The 19,356-nt window shown below is 46.5% G+C and overlaps 1 protein-coding gene across 3 annotated transcripts in view; it reads left to right on the top strand.

The window, feature by feature from the left end:
* The window catches only part of fat2 (FAT atypical cadherin 2), a 73,261-nt gene that overhangs the window by 19,403 nt on the left and 34,502 nt on the right, over positions 1 to 19,356 (top strand). For all 3 annotated transcript variants that reach the window (XM_034597217.1, XM_034597218.1, XM_034597219.1), the window contains 12 exons: positions 710 to 768; positions 1,068 to 1,379; positions 2,420 to 2,627; positions 8,658 to 8,797; positions 9,270 to 9,332; positions 10,005 to 10,217; positions 10,300 to 10,510; positions 10,891 to 14,558; positions 14,993 to 15,389; positions 17,370 to 17,569; positions 18,067 to 18,220; positions 18,904 to 19,137. In XM_034597217.1, coding sequence (XP_034453108.1) covers positions 710 to 768; positions 1,068 to 1,379; positions 2,420 to 2,627; positions 8,658 to 8,797; positions 9,270 to 9,332; positions 10,005 to 10,217; positions 10,300 to 10,510; positions 10,891 to 14,558; positions 14,993 to 15,389; positions 17,370 to 17,569; positions 18,067 to 18,220; positions 18,904 to 19,137 — 5,859 coding nt within the window. The remainder of the gene's footprint in view (positions 1 to 709; positions 769 to 1,067; positions 1,380 to 2,419; positions 2,628 to 8,657; positions 8,798 to 9,269; positions 9,333 to 10,004; positions 10,218 to 10,299; positions 10,511 to 10,890; positions 14,559 to 14,992; positions 15,390 to 17,369; positions 17,570 to 18,066; positions 18,221 to 18,903; positions 19,138 to 19,356) is intronic.

Consider the following 19,356-nt stretch of genomic DNA (forward strand, 5'->3'; position numbering starts at 1 on the left):
AGGCTCTAAACACGACAGGGTGACAATTCATCGTGATCCTTATTTTGATTTATGTGGTCGTTTTGTTCGTCGTAAATGTAGATATTTGATTTGTTGTTTTGGGATAAAACCTTAAATTTAATCTTTACACACTAGCTTTTTGTTCCAGAGCTTTGAACTGTGTCGCATGAGCAGTGAAATAACTGTGAAATAAAATTTGTTGGAGAAATTTTAGTAAAAAAAGTAAAAAACTTTCTTACTCTTGAACAGACTCATGACAAAGATGATGCACACACACACACAAGGAAGTACTTTTATTAGGTGGATACACAGAGTAACAGCAGAAACAACATCCACACACCAAAAGGTGTTTGCTTAGCTGTGATCGCCCCACACACACCCACACACACACACACACACACACCCACACACACACACACACACACACACACACACACACACACACACACACACACACACACACACACACACACACACACACACACACACACACACACACACACACACACACACACACACACACACACCTATAATAACAGAAGCACTAACCCTTCTGTCAGTGTTTATTTGTTTAAGTGTAATTAAGACTCTCACTTGAGACTCCCAAACACTAACAGCATTGATTATGTCTTTGTGTGTGTGTGTGTGTGTGTGTGTGTGCGTGTGCATGTGTGTGTGTGCGTGTGCGTGTGTGTGTGTGTGTGTACAGGTGTTATCAGCACTCGCTCAGCCTTGGATCGGGAGGCTAAGCCGGAGCACTGTATCGAGGTGAGACTCTAATAAACAACATTTTCTCTTCCCCTCGGACTGAAGCTGAAAGAGAAACAAACCCTGTAAAGAAGCGACGGTTCAGAGTATCAATAAATCCACAATAACACATGTTCTACCGTCCGTCAGAGACAAACTCACATCTGTTCCCCACCCTGCGTCTTATTCTCAGTGCGAGTTTAAACATGTCACTTATACTGACGGAAGAAATCTCCTTTAAAAACAAAAGGAGATCTGAAACTTTTATTATCGAGCCAAACGTTGCAAAGTAAAATAAAACGGTTCTTCTGAATCCTCAGGTCATCGTGTCAGACAACGGATCTCCGTCCCTGCGCTCCACCGCCACCGTCGTGATCCGAGTTCTGGACGCCAACGACAACCGACCAAAGTTCACCGACAAACTTTTCCACGTCAAGCTGCTTGAACAGCACCACCAGGAGGGTAAAAAGGACGTCTACAGGATGGTCGCCCATGATGGTGATGAGGGTTCGAACGCTGTGGTGACCTACATGCTCCAAGACAACAAGGACGAGCGCTTTGAGATCGACTCGGTGACGGGCGAGGTGACATCGCACGGGGATTTCTCCCCCGGGAACTACAGCATTCTCACGGTTGGTGCTTACTACAATATTTTCACACCTTTAACTCAGATGTTTTGCAAACGGTTGCCAGATCTGAGAAACCCTCATGCAGTTGCGTGGCTCTGAAACGAAAAGGGGGCCTCACGTCTTTCAACAAGTGAGATCTTGAGTTTGCACTTCAACAGGTTGGAGGTAAACACTTTTAAAGAGTTGTGCTTGATTTACGTGTCGTGTAGAAGGTGCGGAGACTCGAAAGCCTCGACGGAGCCGACCAGCTCTGCTAAAGAGGCTAAATTACCCGGGCTTAATCCCCTTAAAAGACACTTGAGCATCACCTGCTCTGAGGACAGTGAGTGTCTCAGTCCTTGTCATCACTCTGCGTGGCTGAAGCCGGCAGGTTAATCAGCTAAAGGAAGTCTCTGCAGGATTCAGAAACTTCCTCCACTGATGCACAGAGCAGCTGTTAGACACGATCAAATGATAAAGCCAGTGTTATTCTCTGTTTTTCTCTTCCTATGAAAAGATTAAAACCCAAATGTGTAAGTCAGAAAGTTATTATTTCTGTGACACTCCACCACGAGCCCTTTTTTTTGTGGTCAAAAAACGTTCCTGATTTAAATTTGGCCGTTATCCCCATCGAAGTTATTATCTTATGAATCGCTCCTATTACTCCTCCGCTGTTCTGTGAGCCTGTCGACCATCATCTGTAAATCTCACTGGATCTTCTCCTCGGTGTCAAAATGGCGACTTCATCTTGAGTCGCAGGCGGCCAAATCTGTGGAGTAGGTCTGGTGGGGAGCCAGGGTTTTGTTGTTGTGGCCAAAAACCTCTTGGAAGTTTTTCCCGTCTCCACACGGTCGATTCCTGGAGCTCATCCAGAGTGACTGTCAAGTACCAAGGCGACTTCTCCCCTGATGCTCAGTTTGACCACGTTTCCAGTTTATTTGACAGTTTAATACTGGTGAACTCATGATGAACAGAAACTGGAGGCACCTCAGCTAAATGTTGGTCATTTTATATTATTATTTTCTTAATAAACTCTCATTATCAATGTTCGTTTTAATCTGTAGATCAAAGCCACAGACGAAGGCCGCCCCTCCCGATCGTCCACATCCCGACTCGACATGGAGTGGATCGCCCGCCCGCCCCCGTCTGCCGAGCCAATCACGTTCGAGGAGCCCCACTTCACCTTTGCCGTCATGGAAAAGGACAACGTCACACACATGGTGGGCATCATCATGACGGAGACGCAACAGCTGAGGTGGTTTGATATCGTAGGTGAGTGTAAGCGAACGCACACACACACACACACACACACACACACACACACACACACACACACACACACACACTGTGGCGCCGACACTCGGGTGTTGAGCTGATAATCGATCGGAAGCTGTTTGCTGAGCAGGTGAGACGAGGAAAACAGAATAAAGTTCAAGCTCTAATGAAAAACGAGCATCACACCCATCAGGGTAACGATCTCTGACCGAAGACAAACCTCGGAGAAGAGAAAAACGTTTAATATTTCCACAATACACTCAAACTTAAAAGAAAGGGGAGAAAATAAAACTTCCATAAATCTGAACTGGGTCATCACAGAGTAACGTCTCATAGATCAGAGAAAGTCTCTCATCTCCTGGAGCCGAGGCAGAAAGAAAAACATATTAGTAAACCACATCTGACATTCACCATATTGCCATTTACACCAAAGTGCTGAGTTGTAGAGCGCCGCTTCACACCGGAGAATACACACAGGTCACAGCCGTCGAGCGTCCTGATGAGTCTCCATCTGAACCGGAGACGAGCAGTTTCCCAAAGGTCGGCAGGGAATGATTTTGGAGTCGGAGCAGGGCGGAGACAAACGAGTGTTGAAGGAAGTGTGGATTGTGGAGTTGCAATTTATTTATCTGATCAAACCCACTTCTTCTCAATCAGCCTCTAAAACGCAGTTGTGTTGTTTCACAGAGTAGTTTTTTATCAATTTGTTAAAAGTTGCTTTCACCTGATTTATTCTATCGAGGATGTAATTTCTCTTTTTCTACTGGACGTACAGAAGTTGGTGTTTTGTTCTGTGTTATGTATTAAGTTGTATATATTCTCATATGTTGAGTTTATAGATATGTAGGATACTTGTTAAACAGTTAATTCCTTGGGTATGTGCACAGCCAACTTTCTGCAATACTTTCCCTCTAAGTTATACACAAATAGATAAAACAATCTCACTGTCGTAGAAGTGTGAGTGTTGGAGTCATGGATGAGTGGAGGGAAGAGAGGAGGAGGAGGAGGAGGAGGAGGAGGAGGAGGAAGAGGAAGAGAGGGTCCTGGTGTCAGTGGTTTCAGCAGGAGGTTTTTCTTTCTGAGAGGATTAACCAGCAGCGTTCCTCCTCTCATCACCTGCCAGATCACCACAGGAGAGACAAGTAGCCATAACTCCTCTCCTCTTCCTCCTCCTCCTCCTCCCTCTCATCCTCCTCTTTCTCCTCCTCCCTCCTCTCTGCCCTCTCTCCACCCGGAACCATTGTGAGAAGGACTGTCACTGTCAGAGGGCTTTCTGGGAAGTAACAGGCGTGAAGACATCTTTTTAGCTGAAGTGGAAATCGGCCCTCTGGACTCCGGAGGTGCCCGTTTGTCTCCTCTCATTCTGAGCCTGGCAGGAAACCACCTGGCGAAACGCTGATGTGGTTTCCTGCCAGGCGGGGCAGCGTGTGCGGGAGAAAGTCCGAGGTTCCTCCTGTTCCAAGCTCGATCGGTGCCAGAACACGACAGAACACAACAGACTCTCTGTGCATCCCCGAGGCGACGGCTCCGAGCTGCTGCCACCGGAGGTCTGACATTCATTATGTCAGGAAGAGTCCTGATCATCCAGAGGAGACTTTGATTCTGAGACGTCCTAAACACAGGCCCCGTCTACAAATCAAAATGAGTTTAGCATAAAAACATCAAAAGGAAATAGACTTATATTATTATTATATATAAGAATCAGAACCCATCCAATCCAGCCTCAGGGTAACTGTAGTCCACTCGTTCACGCTGTAGTTTCAGTAGCTCTGACAGCTCAGTGTTGGATCACAGCTCCAGAGTGTTTGGTTGTAAAGCTGCGTAATTGCTCAGCGTTTCTCTCCCTGTGTGATCTGTGAACATAACTCAGTAATTATCACTCCGGTGACCTGTCGACCCTCAGCTCCACCCGTCCTCTGCTCCTCTTGTCTGATGGTGTTTGTCGTTCAGAGAACCATGATGCTCCAAGGTCTTTATTCTATTTATTCTATCTTTTCCCGAGGCCCTCATTTATCCAGAGATCCCACTGTGTTCTGGTTTTCCTTGAACCGAAGTCCAGTGGCTCTGTTCAGTGGCTTTTTCGTAATCCTGCTGACAAACACGCACACAAACGTACAGGGGTGACAAAATAACCTCCTCTGCAGAAATAAACAAAGCTGTCATATTTGCCCCTCAGTGTGTGACATTAGATCGGATGTTGTTGTTCTGGAGTCAGAGGCGTGACGTGTAACACGGCTGTGTTGGCGTGCCCCCCCCCCCCCCCCCCCCCCTCCCCTTCTGGTGTAAAGTCAGATCCACTCTCCTCTCACTCTGTGTTTGTACCTTTCTACATGTTGAGTAAGTGAAGGTGCGACATTCCAGCCCTGAACCGTCTGTGTAAAAGGTGCCAGTGATCCACATCCCAGCCTGGGCAGATGGGGGGTGTTGTGTCACAGAACTCCTCTCCCATACCGATACCATCAGGAATTTATCGGCCCGCTTTACGTTCCCCTCTCCAGCAGCAGAGCACAGATGTCTATCGCGGCTCTTTGTCAAAATAGGCGAAACACCTCCTGTGAATGTGCGAGGTGCGTTCAGGAAGCAGAACACCAGCGACAGCATATCGAGTAGCAGGCGAGGGCTGCATGTCTGTTTGTGGATGGATGCAGCATCACTCTGCCTTCGCTGTGATCCCTGATCCGTGCGCTGGCTCCCTGCTGGGTGCCATGTGCATGAGATGAGGGTCGGCACCTGCAGGTGTGAGGACGCCGCTCTCTGCTGGAGGGCGAGGTTTGTCCTCTGCGGGGGGGAGGGTTGAGCATCCGCTCTGAGAGGACGAGTTCAGACTGTGGGTCTGATTCCAGCAGGGGGTTCCAATAGCTTGTGATAGAAACACAATGAGAATGAAAACGACTTCACGTCACACTTATAAGTATAAGAAATCTTTCCCCAGGGGGTAAAGGGTGAGACTGTAGTTCTAAGTCCAATTAGGGCCTGACAATATGTTGATAAAGTATTATAAAGTATTATAAAGTAATCAGTGTAGACACAAGAATACAAAGCATCAAAGGCAAGAAGAAAAACAAATACAATATCTTTTAAAATCAAATACTCAAAATGATATGGTTCTAAATCTAAAATCAAGACGGCAGATAAATATTTCAAATTAATTTAAAAGTAATGACAAAGGATGAAAAATAAGTATTAGCATAAAAGCACCAAGTAAAAGCCATTCAGTCAAAGTACATTTTGAGAGGTGAAAGACACATTCTTGTATATTTTAAGTTTAAAGACGGATATTTGCTCCTGAGTTAAGGTTCTGGCTTTAAACTTTATGATCAAAGAAGGACAAACACACTTACATTACAAATCTGTTCTCTCCACCTCGTTGTTCCTCCTTTGAAACCTTTTCCTTCACACCAGAGGAATCAGCCTGGTTCCTTTTGCTTACGGCCATGTGTCAACACAACGCAATATTGTATGACAAGTGTTTTTCCAGGATTTACACCTGCTGATATTATCACAGACAGTATTATATGACGACCTCCTTTCCACCTTGGAAACATTCCACCGTATCTCATGTTCTTCCTCAGCAGAGAAAGCTTCATTCTCTCATGAGTAATGTGACGTTTTAGTTTGATAGATTGAAAATGAGTGAGTGGATTTTGATTGATGATAAACTCCTCAAACTTTCTCCGTACTTTCCAAACCCCTGGAGGTCCTATCCCCTGGGGCGGCAGCAATCTGAATCACAGAGGTCATGAGATGTTTGAAAAGAAACCAGAGAAGAACAACAACATTGTTCATTTGTCTTCTTTCTCTGTTCTTCACTCACTTTAGCAGAAAGTTATCAAACTGTATCACGCAGCAGGAACGAAGCGAGTCGAAGGTCAGAGTCGATCGATCTTCATTTCTGACCCTCACCTGTTTCCCCACCTCTGAGCAGTGACTCAAATAATACGAGAGCAGATCAAATCAGAGAAAATGATTCTCTCAGCAGGAACGTTGACCCGATTCTCCGAGCGCAGGGTGAGGACAGCGTGTTCCCCCCCGAGCAGAGCTTCTCCTCCGTCAGGTCGGTTACCCGGAGGAGACCCCGAGGCCGACACATGCAGGACAGGTTGAGGAATTAAAACCTCCTTTTATTATGCCTGCCAGCAGATTCTGGAGGACATCTGTTCTCTGGTCATTTCGTGGTCGGCTCCTCGACTCGCCCTGAAGCGGAGCGTCTGCTTCCGTCTCTGCTGATCAGGTCCTCTGATAACCTAGATGCACAGCCTGAGTAGGACTCTGTGAGGGGAAGGGAGAAGCAAGAGAGGATCCATGGATCAGTGGTTCAGCTCGGTCACTGAGGCTTTAGTGTATCTGCTTGTGTGTGTGTGTTTGTGTGTGTGTGTGTGTGTGTTTGTAATAATATAAAAGGAGGAGGTGGAAAAACAAGCGGTTAAATATTAGAGGGATTTATTTATTTAGCTTTATCTATTCCACTTTTGTCTTTGTGTACATGCACAAATGAAAATGTGCAGCCTCAGACATCACATAATAGAAGTGTGTGTGTGTTTGTGTGTTTGGCCTTTTGCAAGCTGGATGTCTTAATAAATACCATCTGGTTGAGCAGGCATGAGGTTTACCTTTCTCACGTATGAACACACAACCTGCAGAGAGAGAGAGAGAGAGGGAGAGAGAGAGAGAGAGAGAGAGAGAGAGAGAGAGAGAGAGAGAGAGAGATAGAGAGGGAGAGCGAGAGAGAGAGAGGGAGAGAGGGAGAGAGAGAGAGAGAGAGGGGGGGAGAGAGAGAGAGAGAGGGAGAGAGAGAGAGAGAGAGAGAGAGAGAGAGAGAGAGAGAGAGTGAGAGAGGGAGGGAGAGAGAGAGAGCGAGAGAGAGAGGCAGAGAGAGAGAGAGAGAGAGACTGAGAGAGGGAGGGAGAGAGAGAGAGAGAGAGAGAGAGGGAGAGAGGGAGAGAGAGAGAGAGAGAGAGAGAGAGAGAGAGAGAGAGAGAGCAAAATAAACGAAGACTAGGCAGAAGGAAGGAGGGATGGAACAAAGAAAGAGGAAGAGAAAGAGGATCAAGCCAATTGGAGAAGAGAGAGAAGCCAGATGGACGTGGAGTGAGTCTGTGTTGCTGCAGATTTATAATTAGATGATTTGTAATTATCAGATAAATCAGGTTCAATAAAAGATCAGTGATGCAAATAAACAAGAAACCAGAGTTTTACATTTAGAGCAGAGAAGCTTTTCAAACCCAGAATGCGTCGGTTGGAGACTTTTCAGTTCAAGGTTTAGACGAAAAGAGGAAAGTTTCTATTGTGAAATTAGTTTTTTTCTTAACAGAAAGCATTGTGGGTGTCCTTAAAATGATTATTTGAAGATATCGACTCGGACCAGTTGTCAAAAAAAGATAAAATTGCTGCAACTGTGATTAAAAACCACGTTTTCCACATCAGTTTCAAAACAGAAATGTTGCCGCTGCTGACGTTATCGTTGCTGCTGTTGCTCCGTGTGTCTCAGTTGGTTCAAGTGTTATACATCATATGATTTAATGCAACACATCCTTTCTCTCTGGTGCAGTGTAAAGTTCCCATCGTGCATTGCCTTGGTGTGAGCAGGCAGTTTATATATTTCAGGCCCTTGTGCCTGTATTGAGGAGGGAGATGACCTGTCGTAAAAGCTCTGAGCGGCTGGGAGTCGACCTGCTGACCTGCTGCCTGAGGCCTAGTCAGTCAAAGGGGGATTCACCTTTACATATTTTACATATCTCACAGTTAAAAAATACATAAAATGAAAACTGGACTGCTGCAGTTACGACAGTTAAAGTTACGGACGTGAAAGTTTATTATAGCGCCCCCCCGACAGGCCTCCTTTGACTCTTTAGCTGCTGAAGGACGATGCCACAACACATCACTGCTACAACCAGTCAAACTCCGAGCTGCAGACTGGGACATATCACCTGAGATATCACATCTGACGACTGGGCACGCTCTCACACTGTGAGGTCAGCGGCTGCTGCTGATGGAATAAACCTCTGTATTCATCTGTCTCCCTCTCAGGTGGGGATGAAGAAAAGGACTTTGACATCCAGAGGAATAGTGGAACCATCTCCATCGCCCGCCGCCTCGATGCGGCTCGCCGCTCCAACTACAACCTGACGGTGCGAGTCACCGACGGCCACCACACGGCCACCACACAGGTGAATATCTGTTCTTTAGTAACTGGTCTCTGGCCCAGGATGAAAGAAGATAAACGTCCTAAATTCCTTCTTTTTACATTAAAACAAACATGGAGGCAAACCGGTTGACTTATTGTTGTGTAGCATGAGCCTAAATCAATACACAACAACAAAACACCATTTTGCTCTGATATTTTTGATAAAATAAAACACACTGAACAAGTGAAAACACCCTAATCTCATTGTACTAATAGTGTATTAATCCTCCCTGAGCTGAACCAACTGCATTAAACAACAATATCCTGCAAATTTATTTATCTTCTCATTTGCATTTGAAAATCTTGGGTTTAGAGTCTAATCTTCAATCCTGCGGGCGGCAGCAGATCAGGTGCTGCATGTGAAGCAGCTCTGAAGCGCTGGCGTCCATATTTAATGTCGCTCACGCTGAGCGACTGTTGTCTGAAACCCTGTGTGTTCCATCTGTAAACTGCAGGCCTACATCCGGGTGCTGGACATGAACGAACACCGGCCGGTCTTCCTGAAGCCGCTGTACGAGGTGAGAGGATGATGTGTAATGTTTGAATAAATAGATCAGAGGAGCAGAGCTGGCAGGTGAGTTATTACAGAAACAGTTGTGTATGATTATGTGTGTCAGAGCTCCCTGTAATCACAGGGACTAAAGTCTCAAAGCGAGATTGTTTATGTCGGGGATTTCTACATTAAAACCAGTCAAACAAACCGACTTCTCATCGAAGACGGTTCCAGGATTTCCCAAACTTTTCTCTGCCGTGTCCCTGAGTGGAGGCTGAACACTGATAATACGAACAGTAAATATTAACATTAATCCTGAAAGCAACATCAGGTTCAGATGTGACCTTCATGTTGGATTATACTGGACAGATTTCCATGAAACGTGTTTGAATTTAAAAAACATATATATTTGAATCCTTCAGCGTTTTCCGATGCTGCTTCACTGTTGTTTTTATTAATCACAGTAATCATCACCCTCCTTGATCCGGCCACTTCTCTAACACAATATTTTCTTGTCCTCAAAAAGTTTTCTGTCCTCAGTCCGACCACAATTATGAATAAACATTGTTATTCAAACCAAAACATAACTGTTCAAGAATTCAGTTTCAATTTCTCAAACCCTGTTGTTGTTGGGTTGTTTTTCTCAATATTATTTTCCCGGAAAACTTTGTCACCCCCGTCCTCTTCTGATCTCAAGGTGAGGGTTCCTGAGGACACCTCCCCGTGGAAGGACATCCTGCAGATCAGTGCTCAGGACGCCGACGCCAACAGCAAGCTGGTGTTCTCCATCCACAGCAGCCTCCACCCTGACAGCACCAAGTTCTTCCACCTGGACCCAAAGAGCGGCGTCCTGGTGATGACGGAGGAGCTCGACTATGAGATGATCTCTGTTCATACTCTCATTGTCATGGTAGTGACACAGTTTTCATCCATGCAATTATCAGTTCAACTGAATATTTTCGACACTCTAACATGTCCTCGCTCCTCCTCAGGTGCGTGACCAGGAGATCCCAGTGAAAAGGAACTTTGTGAAGGTGGTGGTTCACGTGGAGGACTGCAACGACCACTCGCCAGCGTTCCTCAGCCCTCGGTACGAGGCCACCATCTCCAACCTGGCCCCTACTGGCTCCGAGGTGATCCGCGTCAAGGCGCTGGACAAGGACATGGGCAGCAACGCAGACGTCAGCTACTCTCTGCACTCAGGTACGCTCCTCACACCTTATCACCTTCAGAGCTGAAACATCTTGACAATTATTGACAACAATTGATCAAAGTGGTGAAAAAAACGTGTTGCAGAGAACAGAGCATCTGACAGAAAATCCAAATATTCAATTTACAATCATTTAAAACCAAGAAAAGTAGAGAATTCTCACATCTGAAAACTTGAAACCATAGTTTTGCTTGATAAATTACATAAACCATTAATTACCAAAATACAGATCAATAATCTGGTAAAATCGAACTGTCAGGTTGTTTTATAATAACCGTCTATCATAAGAACTTCAAGTCTTCAAGTACCCTGATAAAAACGACAAGATTTGTGAGTATTTTATTTGTGTAAAACATTATTTTCTCTCCTGCAGGAAACATCGACCACATCTTCTCCATCGATCCTGAGCTGGGCTCCATCACTGTCTCTAAGCCTTTGGATCTCCAGCCTCAGGACCTGTTCCACCTGACGGTGAAGGCCACCGATCAGGGCTTCCCTCAGCGCAGCGACCTCTGCTCCATCCACGTCCACATCCGCATCTCAGACCATTCCCCCCCCACCTTCCTTCTGGACGAATACCTAACAGAGATCAGTGAGCTAAGCACCTTCGGAACGCCGGTCGTCACCATCTCGGCTTCCAGCCCCGCTGCAGTGCATTATGGGATAGAAAGTGGAGATCCAAATGGGATGTTTCACATCAACCCCTCCACCGGGGTGATTTCAACCCAACAGCACCTTGATTTTGAGAACTGTGTTTCGTACAAACTCAAAGTCACAGCTTCCACGACAGCCGGGGCGTCGTCCAGGACCCTCGTCCACATCTACGTGATGGACGAGAACGACAATGCTCCTGCTTTTCAGCAGAGGGCGTACTTGGGGCACATCGGTGAGTCGGCGACCATGAACAGCCTGGTGATGGGAGAAGGAAACATTCCTCTGGTCATCCAGGCGTCCGACGCTGACAGAGATGTAAACTCACTGCTGGTGTATCAGATCCTCGAGCCCGACATCCTGAACGTTTTTAAGATGGACTCCGGTATGGGAACCATCTCTTTAATTTCACCAGTCGACTTTGAAACCAGGGCCGAGTATCACTTCACGGTGCAGGTGAAGGACTCGGGGGAGCCATCGCTGTTTGCGGCCGAGCCCGCCAAGGTGACTGTTCGCATCCTGGACCTGAATGACTGCCCCCCCCAGTTCACCGCCCCGGTGTACGAGCCGTCCGTCATGTTCCCGGCTGTCAGACACTCAGAGGTCGTGCGCGTCACGGCCCATGACCCCGACTCGTCAGTCTCATACAGCATCACCGAGGGGAATCTTAACAACGCTTTTTCTGTTCACCCCGAAACCGGCGTCATCACCGTGAGCAACGTGTCTGAATTCCGGACGTTTTATCAACTCGTTGTCAAAGCGTCCGACGGCCTCTACAAAGACTCGGCCACCGTCATGATAAATGTAACAAACCTCACAGCGAGCGACCTCGGGTTCGAGCAGAGCGTTTATTCAGCGAGCGTCACAGAAAACCTCAAGACGGTCAAAACGTTAGCGGCACTGAAAGCAACAGGCTGCCATTTCAACGAGCCTCTTTTATATTCTGTGCTAAACCCAATGGGGAGGTTTGCAGTGTCCCAGACGTCGGGCGTTCTTGAAACAACGGGCGTCCCCTTTGACAGGGAGGAGCAAGACGTGTACAATGTGGTGGTGAAGGTAGAAGACATGAGGACCCCAGCCAGGACGGCCACAGCTCAGGTCAAGGTGTTCATAGATGATGTCAATGACAATGCTCCACAGTTTCTAAATCTACCGTTTTCAATGATGATTACTGAGGACACAGAACCGGGAGATGTTTTATACCAAGTAATTGCCGTCGATAAAGATTTGGGGGAAAATGGATCCATCATGTATTCACTAGAGGAAGATTACAACCTGTTCAGAATCGATCCCGATGTCGGCGACGTGTCCCTTCAGAGGCCGGTGGACTTTGAGGCCCTGAACAAGTACGTGTTGAGGGTCTTGGCTGTGGACGAGGCTGAGCCCACTCACACCACAACGGCGCAGCTTGCTATTCAGGTGAGGAATCGAACCAACCCCGTTTTCCAGACTCTTCTTTACCCGCTGAAGGTCCCTGAAAATGTCCCGACCTTCACCACCATCCTGCACGTCCAGGCCAGAAATCCAGAGGGCTATCGGCTCATCTACAATCTTGAAGAGGAAAACGCCTCGAGACACTTTCACATCGATTTCAAAACGGGCGTTTTGACCATCACCAACCCGCTGGACTACGAGAGTGAGACGATGCACGTGTTAACGGTCCGAGCGACAGATTCTGTGACCGGAGCTTTCTCCGAGGCCTCGATAGAAATCGAAGTGGAGGACGTGAACGATAACGCACCGGTGTTCTCGAAGCCAAAGTACAGCGTGAACATTGCTGAAGCGCTTCCTGTTGGTTCTTCAGTGATTCAAGTGTCTGCCTCCGACAGGGACTCTGGTCAGAATAAAGATTTGACCTTCGAGATAATGAAAACTGAGGGAAACGAGACAGATTTCTTCGACGTCGACCCGAGCAGCGGGTTGATCGTCACAAAACAAGTCCTGGATCATGAAAACACAAAGCACTTTACTTTGAAAATCAAAGCCATTGACCACAGCTCTGCTCCTCTCAGCAGTGAAACCAGCGTGTTTGTAAATGTCACAGATGTCAATGACAACCCACCAGACTTTGTCACCTCCCAGTACGGAGCCAATCTGGATGAAATGGCAAAGTGTGGCCACATCGTCATCAAGATCCAAGCTTCGGACCCCGACACCGGCGACCTGAATAACCTCAAGTACAAAATCCTCTCGGGAAACGAAGGCCGTTACTTCAACATCAACGAATCCTCGGGAATCATCTCCTTCTCTAACGTGTGCAAGAGGAACCTGGATCCTTACTACAACCTGACAGTGGCCGTGTCTGACGGCGTGTTTCAGAAAACTGCACCGGTCAATATCGACATGATTAACAGCAACAGACACAGTCCGTACTTCAAGCAGAGCGTCTACGAGGCCGAGCTGGCCGAGAACGCCGAGGCGGGGACTCGTGTGATCCGATTGGCTGCCATCGACCCTGACGACGGGCCCTACGGCAGCGTGGACTACACCATCATCAACAAACTCGCCGACGAGAAATTTGCCATCGACGTTGACGGACAGATCGTTACCACACAGCCGCTGGACAGAGAGAACCCAGCCCAGAGGGTGATCGCTATTAAAGTGATGGCGAAGGACGGCGGCGGAAAAGTGGCCTTTTGCACCGTGAAGATTATTCTCACCGACGAGAACGACAACGTGCCTCAGTTCAAAGCGTCGGAATACCAGGTGTCGATTCAGTCAACGGTAAATAAAGGCTCCCCGGTCATTCAGATCATGGCGTACGATGCAGACGACGGCAAAAACGCAGACGTCACGTACAGCGTCGACGAAGCCGAAGAGGTGACCGAAGACATCATTGAGATCAACCCTTTCACCGGAGTCGTGAGCGTGAAAGAGAGCCTCGTGGGCAAAGAGAACAAGATCTTCAACTTCAAGGTCAAGGCTCGGGACGGCAGCCTTCCCTTCTACAACTCCACCGTCCCCGTCCAGGTCAAAGTGGTTTCTCCCGAGGTTCCTCTCCCAAAGTTCTCAGAGCCTCTCTACACCTTCTCAGCTGCCGAGGACGTCCCCATCGGGACGGAGATCGGCTCCGTGAGGGCCAACTCCAACACGCCGCTCATCTACAGCCTGGTGAACGGGAACACGGTGGAGAGCAACAGGGACAGAGTTTTCAGCCTGGACAAGGAAAGCGGGACTCTGCTGGTGCAGAAGACCATCGACCACGAGAAGACGAAGTGGTACCAGATAGACGTGATCGCTCAGGGGAACCACAACGGGACCGACGTGGCCTCACTGGTGTCCGTCAGTATCCAGGTCCAGGATGTGAACGACAACCAGCCGGTGTTCGATGCCAGCCCGTACAGAGCCTTCCTGGCTGAGAACATGCCGGCTGGAACCACTGTCATACAGGTGAGAGAAGGAGAGAGAGTTTAACGGTGATGTTGAGAAAAGAAAAACACTGATTTCTGAAAAACTATTGTTTTCTCTGTCGGAGTTTAATGAGAACATCAATCAACTTTATCAGATCGATCTGATTAGCAAAACACTAGAAGCATGAAAGAAGCCGTTTATCTCCATAATTCATATTGATATCCTGCATCCAATGTATTTACTACTTGAAGAAACAGGAAACAACAGTTTTTAATAGAGCTGAAGTGATGAAGTTGTTTTTTTTAAGCATATTAACTTTTAAGCCAAATATTTACCAGTTTCCTGTTTCTCAAAATCAAACACTTCCTGACAGTGCAGAGATTAAAGTGATATTAACAAACAATCTCTAAATGTCTCAGCTTGTCAGGATATTTATTTCATATGGTTCAACCACGGCTCATTTTGACCCGCAGGTGACCGCCAATGACCCGGACACCGACAACAACGGTATTGTGACCTACACCTTGGAGTCACTCTCTGATGACGCCACTGCCGACGTCACGGAGGTGTTTTCCATCGACGGCGAGGGCGGCTGGATCACGACCACGCGGGAGACGGACTGCGAGACCACCAGAGTCTACAGGTTCAACGTGGTGGCGACAGATCACGGCGGCGACGTCAAGCTGTCGTCCAGCGTCCTGGTGGAGGTGACGGTGATGGACGAGAACGACAACCCGCCCAAGTTCTCCGATGACGTGTACCACGGCTCGGTGGTGGAGGACAGCAGTCCAGGGGAAGTCATCGTCTCCATGACAACCACAGATGCCGACGTGTCTCTGGAGAACCGGCTTGTGACGTGTTACATCACAGGTGCGTTTTTTATGAATGTGTGTTTTGTGCATTTGAAAAACATGTTGTATCACCTTGATCAGTTTAAACCCATTGAAAAACAACAGATTAATCAATTTAGGAATTGTAGCTCGCTCTTGCTAACGTACAACTACTGTAATTCACTTTCTCACCGCTCTTTAAACTCTACCTGCCAGTGACGGTGCAGTGCAGCTGTAGATGTCCAGGAAATGTGTGTCTGTGTGTGTAATTGTGTTTGACTTCTGGTTTTACCTGTGATCATTAAGTTTTTCTCTGAGAGCGAGTTTGTGTTTGTTCCCGTCCTGCTGCTTCTCTGTGGGATTCATCAAGACATTATTGAGGTGGAATTAATATTCAGTAGACCTCTGAGAGTTGATGTTCCTCAGCTACGGATTAAACACAAAGAGGAAACCGGTTGACGAGCCGACAAAGCAGAACTACCAACTTGAAACCCTGCGGCTAACAACAAAAACAAAGCCTTGTACTTATGCAAATCTACGATTTTCCTCCAGACAGTCGAACCTGGGCAGATCTAAAGGGGCTCGCTGTCACAACAGTGTTTTTTAGGAAAGAGTAACCGGGGAATATTTGCATTGGAATTATTTATAAACGGTCTGTTTGTCTGACGCGTCTCGTCAAAAACAAACAGAAGAAAATCTTGGGGATATTAAAGTTGCCCAGCACCAGAATGATTCATGTGATGATTGTACTTATTCAGGAGAGTGCGTCTGCAACAACAAGCTTCTCGCAAAACAAAATACAAAATTCATACACAGAAGTTTTGCTTCAGGGCCTTAAACAGAATTTTAAAACTCAACCACCTGAGAAGGTTTTGACGAAACACCAGAATAACATTTAATTATTCCCGTGATTTACGTGCAAAGCAAAAGTAAATGTTTCTAGTGTCATAAATAACAAGTGTCAACTGCTATAAACAGAGCAATTAGTTGAAATTTAGTGTCTGACGTACTTGTCCTTCACGGTATGATACGAGTACATATTCCTACCGTCGCTGCAGGCTGCTGTTGGACTGTAGCAGCTGATTAGATCTTCGTTACCGCCAAACAAAACCCACAAAACAACTCCACACGTCAGTCACAAGAGGATTTGAACATTTCTGAGGTTGAAGTGGTTTTATTCAACAAGCAGGTAAAACATCTGTCGCGGCTTCATCTACAGGTCACATGTCTCGAACACGTTGACGTCACACAGATCTGCACCGTACAGACTGTGTCTAGTCCATGACAATAAAAGCTTTAAGGTTTTTATCTCAAAGATACAAGTTTGAGATCGAGGAAAGAAAACAATGAATTCAAACATGGAACACGTAGTTTATCTAATTTAAAAATCTATAGGAAACCACTTGCCTTGAAAAAGCAAATCGAACTAGTTATTTTACTTCACATCTTCTTGTTAGTGTCAGTTATAACTGGGATGTATTTACTAGCTTTTGTCAGGTTCCTCCACCTTCTGAAGTGACAGGTGGAATTTACAGGGTTCAGGTAAAACTTGTCCAACTTGATTCAAGACTTTATTGTCCTATTATCCAGGCATTAATGGAAATGTATCTTTCACTGGTGTGTGGCACACAGAACAATACAATGCTGTATTAAAATCTATTTTGAGTTAAAGTTAACTTGTGTCAATTCAAAACTAAATATTAAATTGTAAATATAATAATATATTTTACAACAGCAACTATACCTACAGTGAAAAGAGCTGAATTACTCTTGTCACCTGCTAAGTAACACAAACAAACTGATATTCATTCAAATCTGTTAACCTTTCATTTATCTTGTTGAAACCTGCAGAAACCTTAATAACTTTCACAATTAGGTTTTTCAATTTCCCTTGTGATTGGGGCTAAATTGTGTTTGTCTCCCCTGTAGTTATTCCTGTAATCAACAGCTAAACACAAGCAATTATTCAGTAAATTACGAGGAACATAAGCTGTGGTATCAATCTTCCTCGCTCCCGCAGACGGCGACCCGTTGGGCCAGTTCGCCATCATCCAGCAGGACGAGGGCGAGTGGGGCTTGATCGTGAAGGAACGTCTGGACCGAGAAACCAAAGACAGATACACGCTCCGAGTCATCGCCACCGACGGGAAGTCGGAGGCTGCGGTCACCGTGGACGTCCACGTGCTGGATATCAATGACAACAGTCCGCAGTGTGACCAGGTGAGTTGTCCAGCAGCAGCTCATCAGACACGTTCCCAGTCGTGTCCCAGTCCAAGGCCAAGGAAATTCAATTGTATTTTCTTTGCACATTTTCTTAATTGTGCCAATAAAATCTGAGAATATTGAGCCAGAGAGTCACGCTGCCTGCCAGCGACTCATAAAACCTTCAGTGATAAAGAATCTCATTAACCTTTCAGTGAAGAAATATTTGTGGTTTTTGGATCTAATTTAACTTTTTAAGACGACTATAAAATATTGGTCAACCTCCTGCCACCTGTACTGTAAAACATGCTATTGGTTATTGCTGTATACAAATAAACATTATAATAAAATAGAAATGAAGAGCAGATAATTGTTAAATTGTGAATGTTTCTTGGAAAAAATAATAATTTTCCTTCAAAGACTCTGAAAAAGTTAAACTCTGCTATACATCACATATTTTCTCGAGTAGCTTCACGGAGAAAAGTGTGATTATCATTATTATCCTCATGTTGCAGCTGGTGTACACAGAGGTGGTGATGGAGAACTCGCCCTCCAGCATGTTTGTGCTGAAGGTTTCCGCCTCAGATCCAGATGTGGGCGCTAATGGCCAGATCTCCTACACCCTCCACGGTCCCGACGCAGACAAGTTCCATCTCGACCACAGGACAGGTATGATGCTGCGTGTTTGGCGTCCGAACACGAGCGCTCCCTCTAAGTGTTTGAGTTGGGCGATACCATCGGCACTCTGCAGCTGCTCAGACCGGCTCCGCGCTGACAAGGGCCCAAAAAACATTTCTATTGTCGTGTGTTTTTATCCCCGTTTCCAGGGGCCGCGCGCTCACATCCATCACACTTCATTTCTGTCAAAACATCTGCTTCTCGTCGTAGACGGCAGCCGATCGACCTGGAAGATATCGGACAGGTTTTAGCCAAACTAACAGAGCAGCTACATCCACATTATTACGTTTAAAGCACATCACTCCGAGCTTTTTCGGAAACGTTTTAGTCTGAAAACTGTTTTAATCTAGACGGGAGAAAACTGAAACTGTTAGAAACGCAGTCATCAATGCTTCTTCCTGATTGGTTCTTATTAGCTACGACTCGACGACCAGCAGCGAATACAAAGCCTCGTTCACACTTTCTGTCAGGAACTGTTCCACGAGTCCAAGACAAGAAATCCTTTGTCTCACTGTTCACTTTAGTTTTAATTCCTTCGTTGTATTTTCTGAGACTAAAGAACCAACTAGTAAACAATCAACTTCCTGTTGACACCAGCACACACGACCAGTGTACAAGAAACATTTAATGAAATGATTTATGATTTACATTGAAAACTGAATTTTAATTTCCAGGCGAGCTGTTCACTCTGGCCGTGTTGGACCGTGAGAGGGAGGCGGGGTATAACCTGGTGGCGAAGGCGACGGACGGCGGGGGCCGGTCCTGCCAGGCGGACATCCTGCTGATGATCCAGGACATGAACGACAACCCGCCTCGCTTCTCCTCCAGCCACTACGAGGTCACCGTGTTCGACAACACCACCCTGCGGACGCCCGTCGCCGTCATATACGCCCAAGACCCAGACACCGGTAGGCCGCCGCCGCCGCCGCCGCCATTGAGTCTTTCTATCATCATTTTGGGTGAACATGCAAATCAGAGTCACAACACCAAGAACAGAGAGAACATTATAAACATGTAGTTTCACTCAGGCCAGAACATGTTGTGGCAACACCTTCGTCCTGGTATCACTGATCCTTTTTACACTATTACAGCCTAATGCTCAGGCTTGTCCGTGTGTGTCTGTGTGT

The sequence above is a fragment of the Hippoglossus hippoglossus genome, chromosome 10 (assembly GCF_009819705.1).
Source record: "Hippoglossus hippoglossus isolate fHipHip1 chromosome 10, fHipHip1.pri, whole genome shotgun sequence".
In the NCBI taxonomy this organism is placed as follows: Eukaryota; Metazoa; Chordata; class Actinopteri; order Pleuronectiformes; family Pleuronectidae; genus Hippoglossus; species Hippoglossus hippoglossus.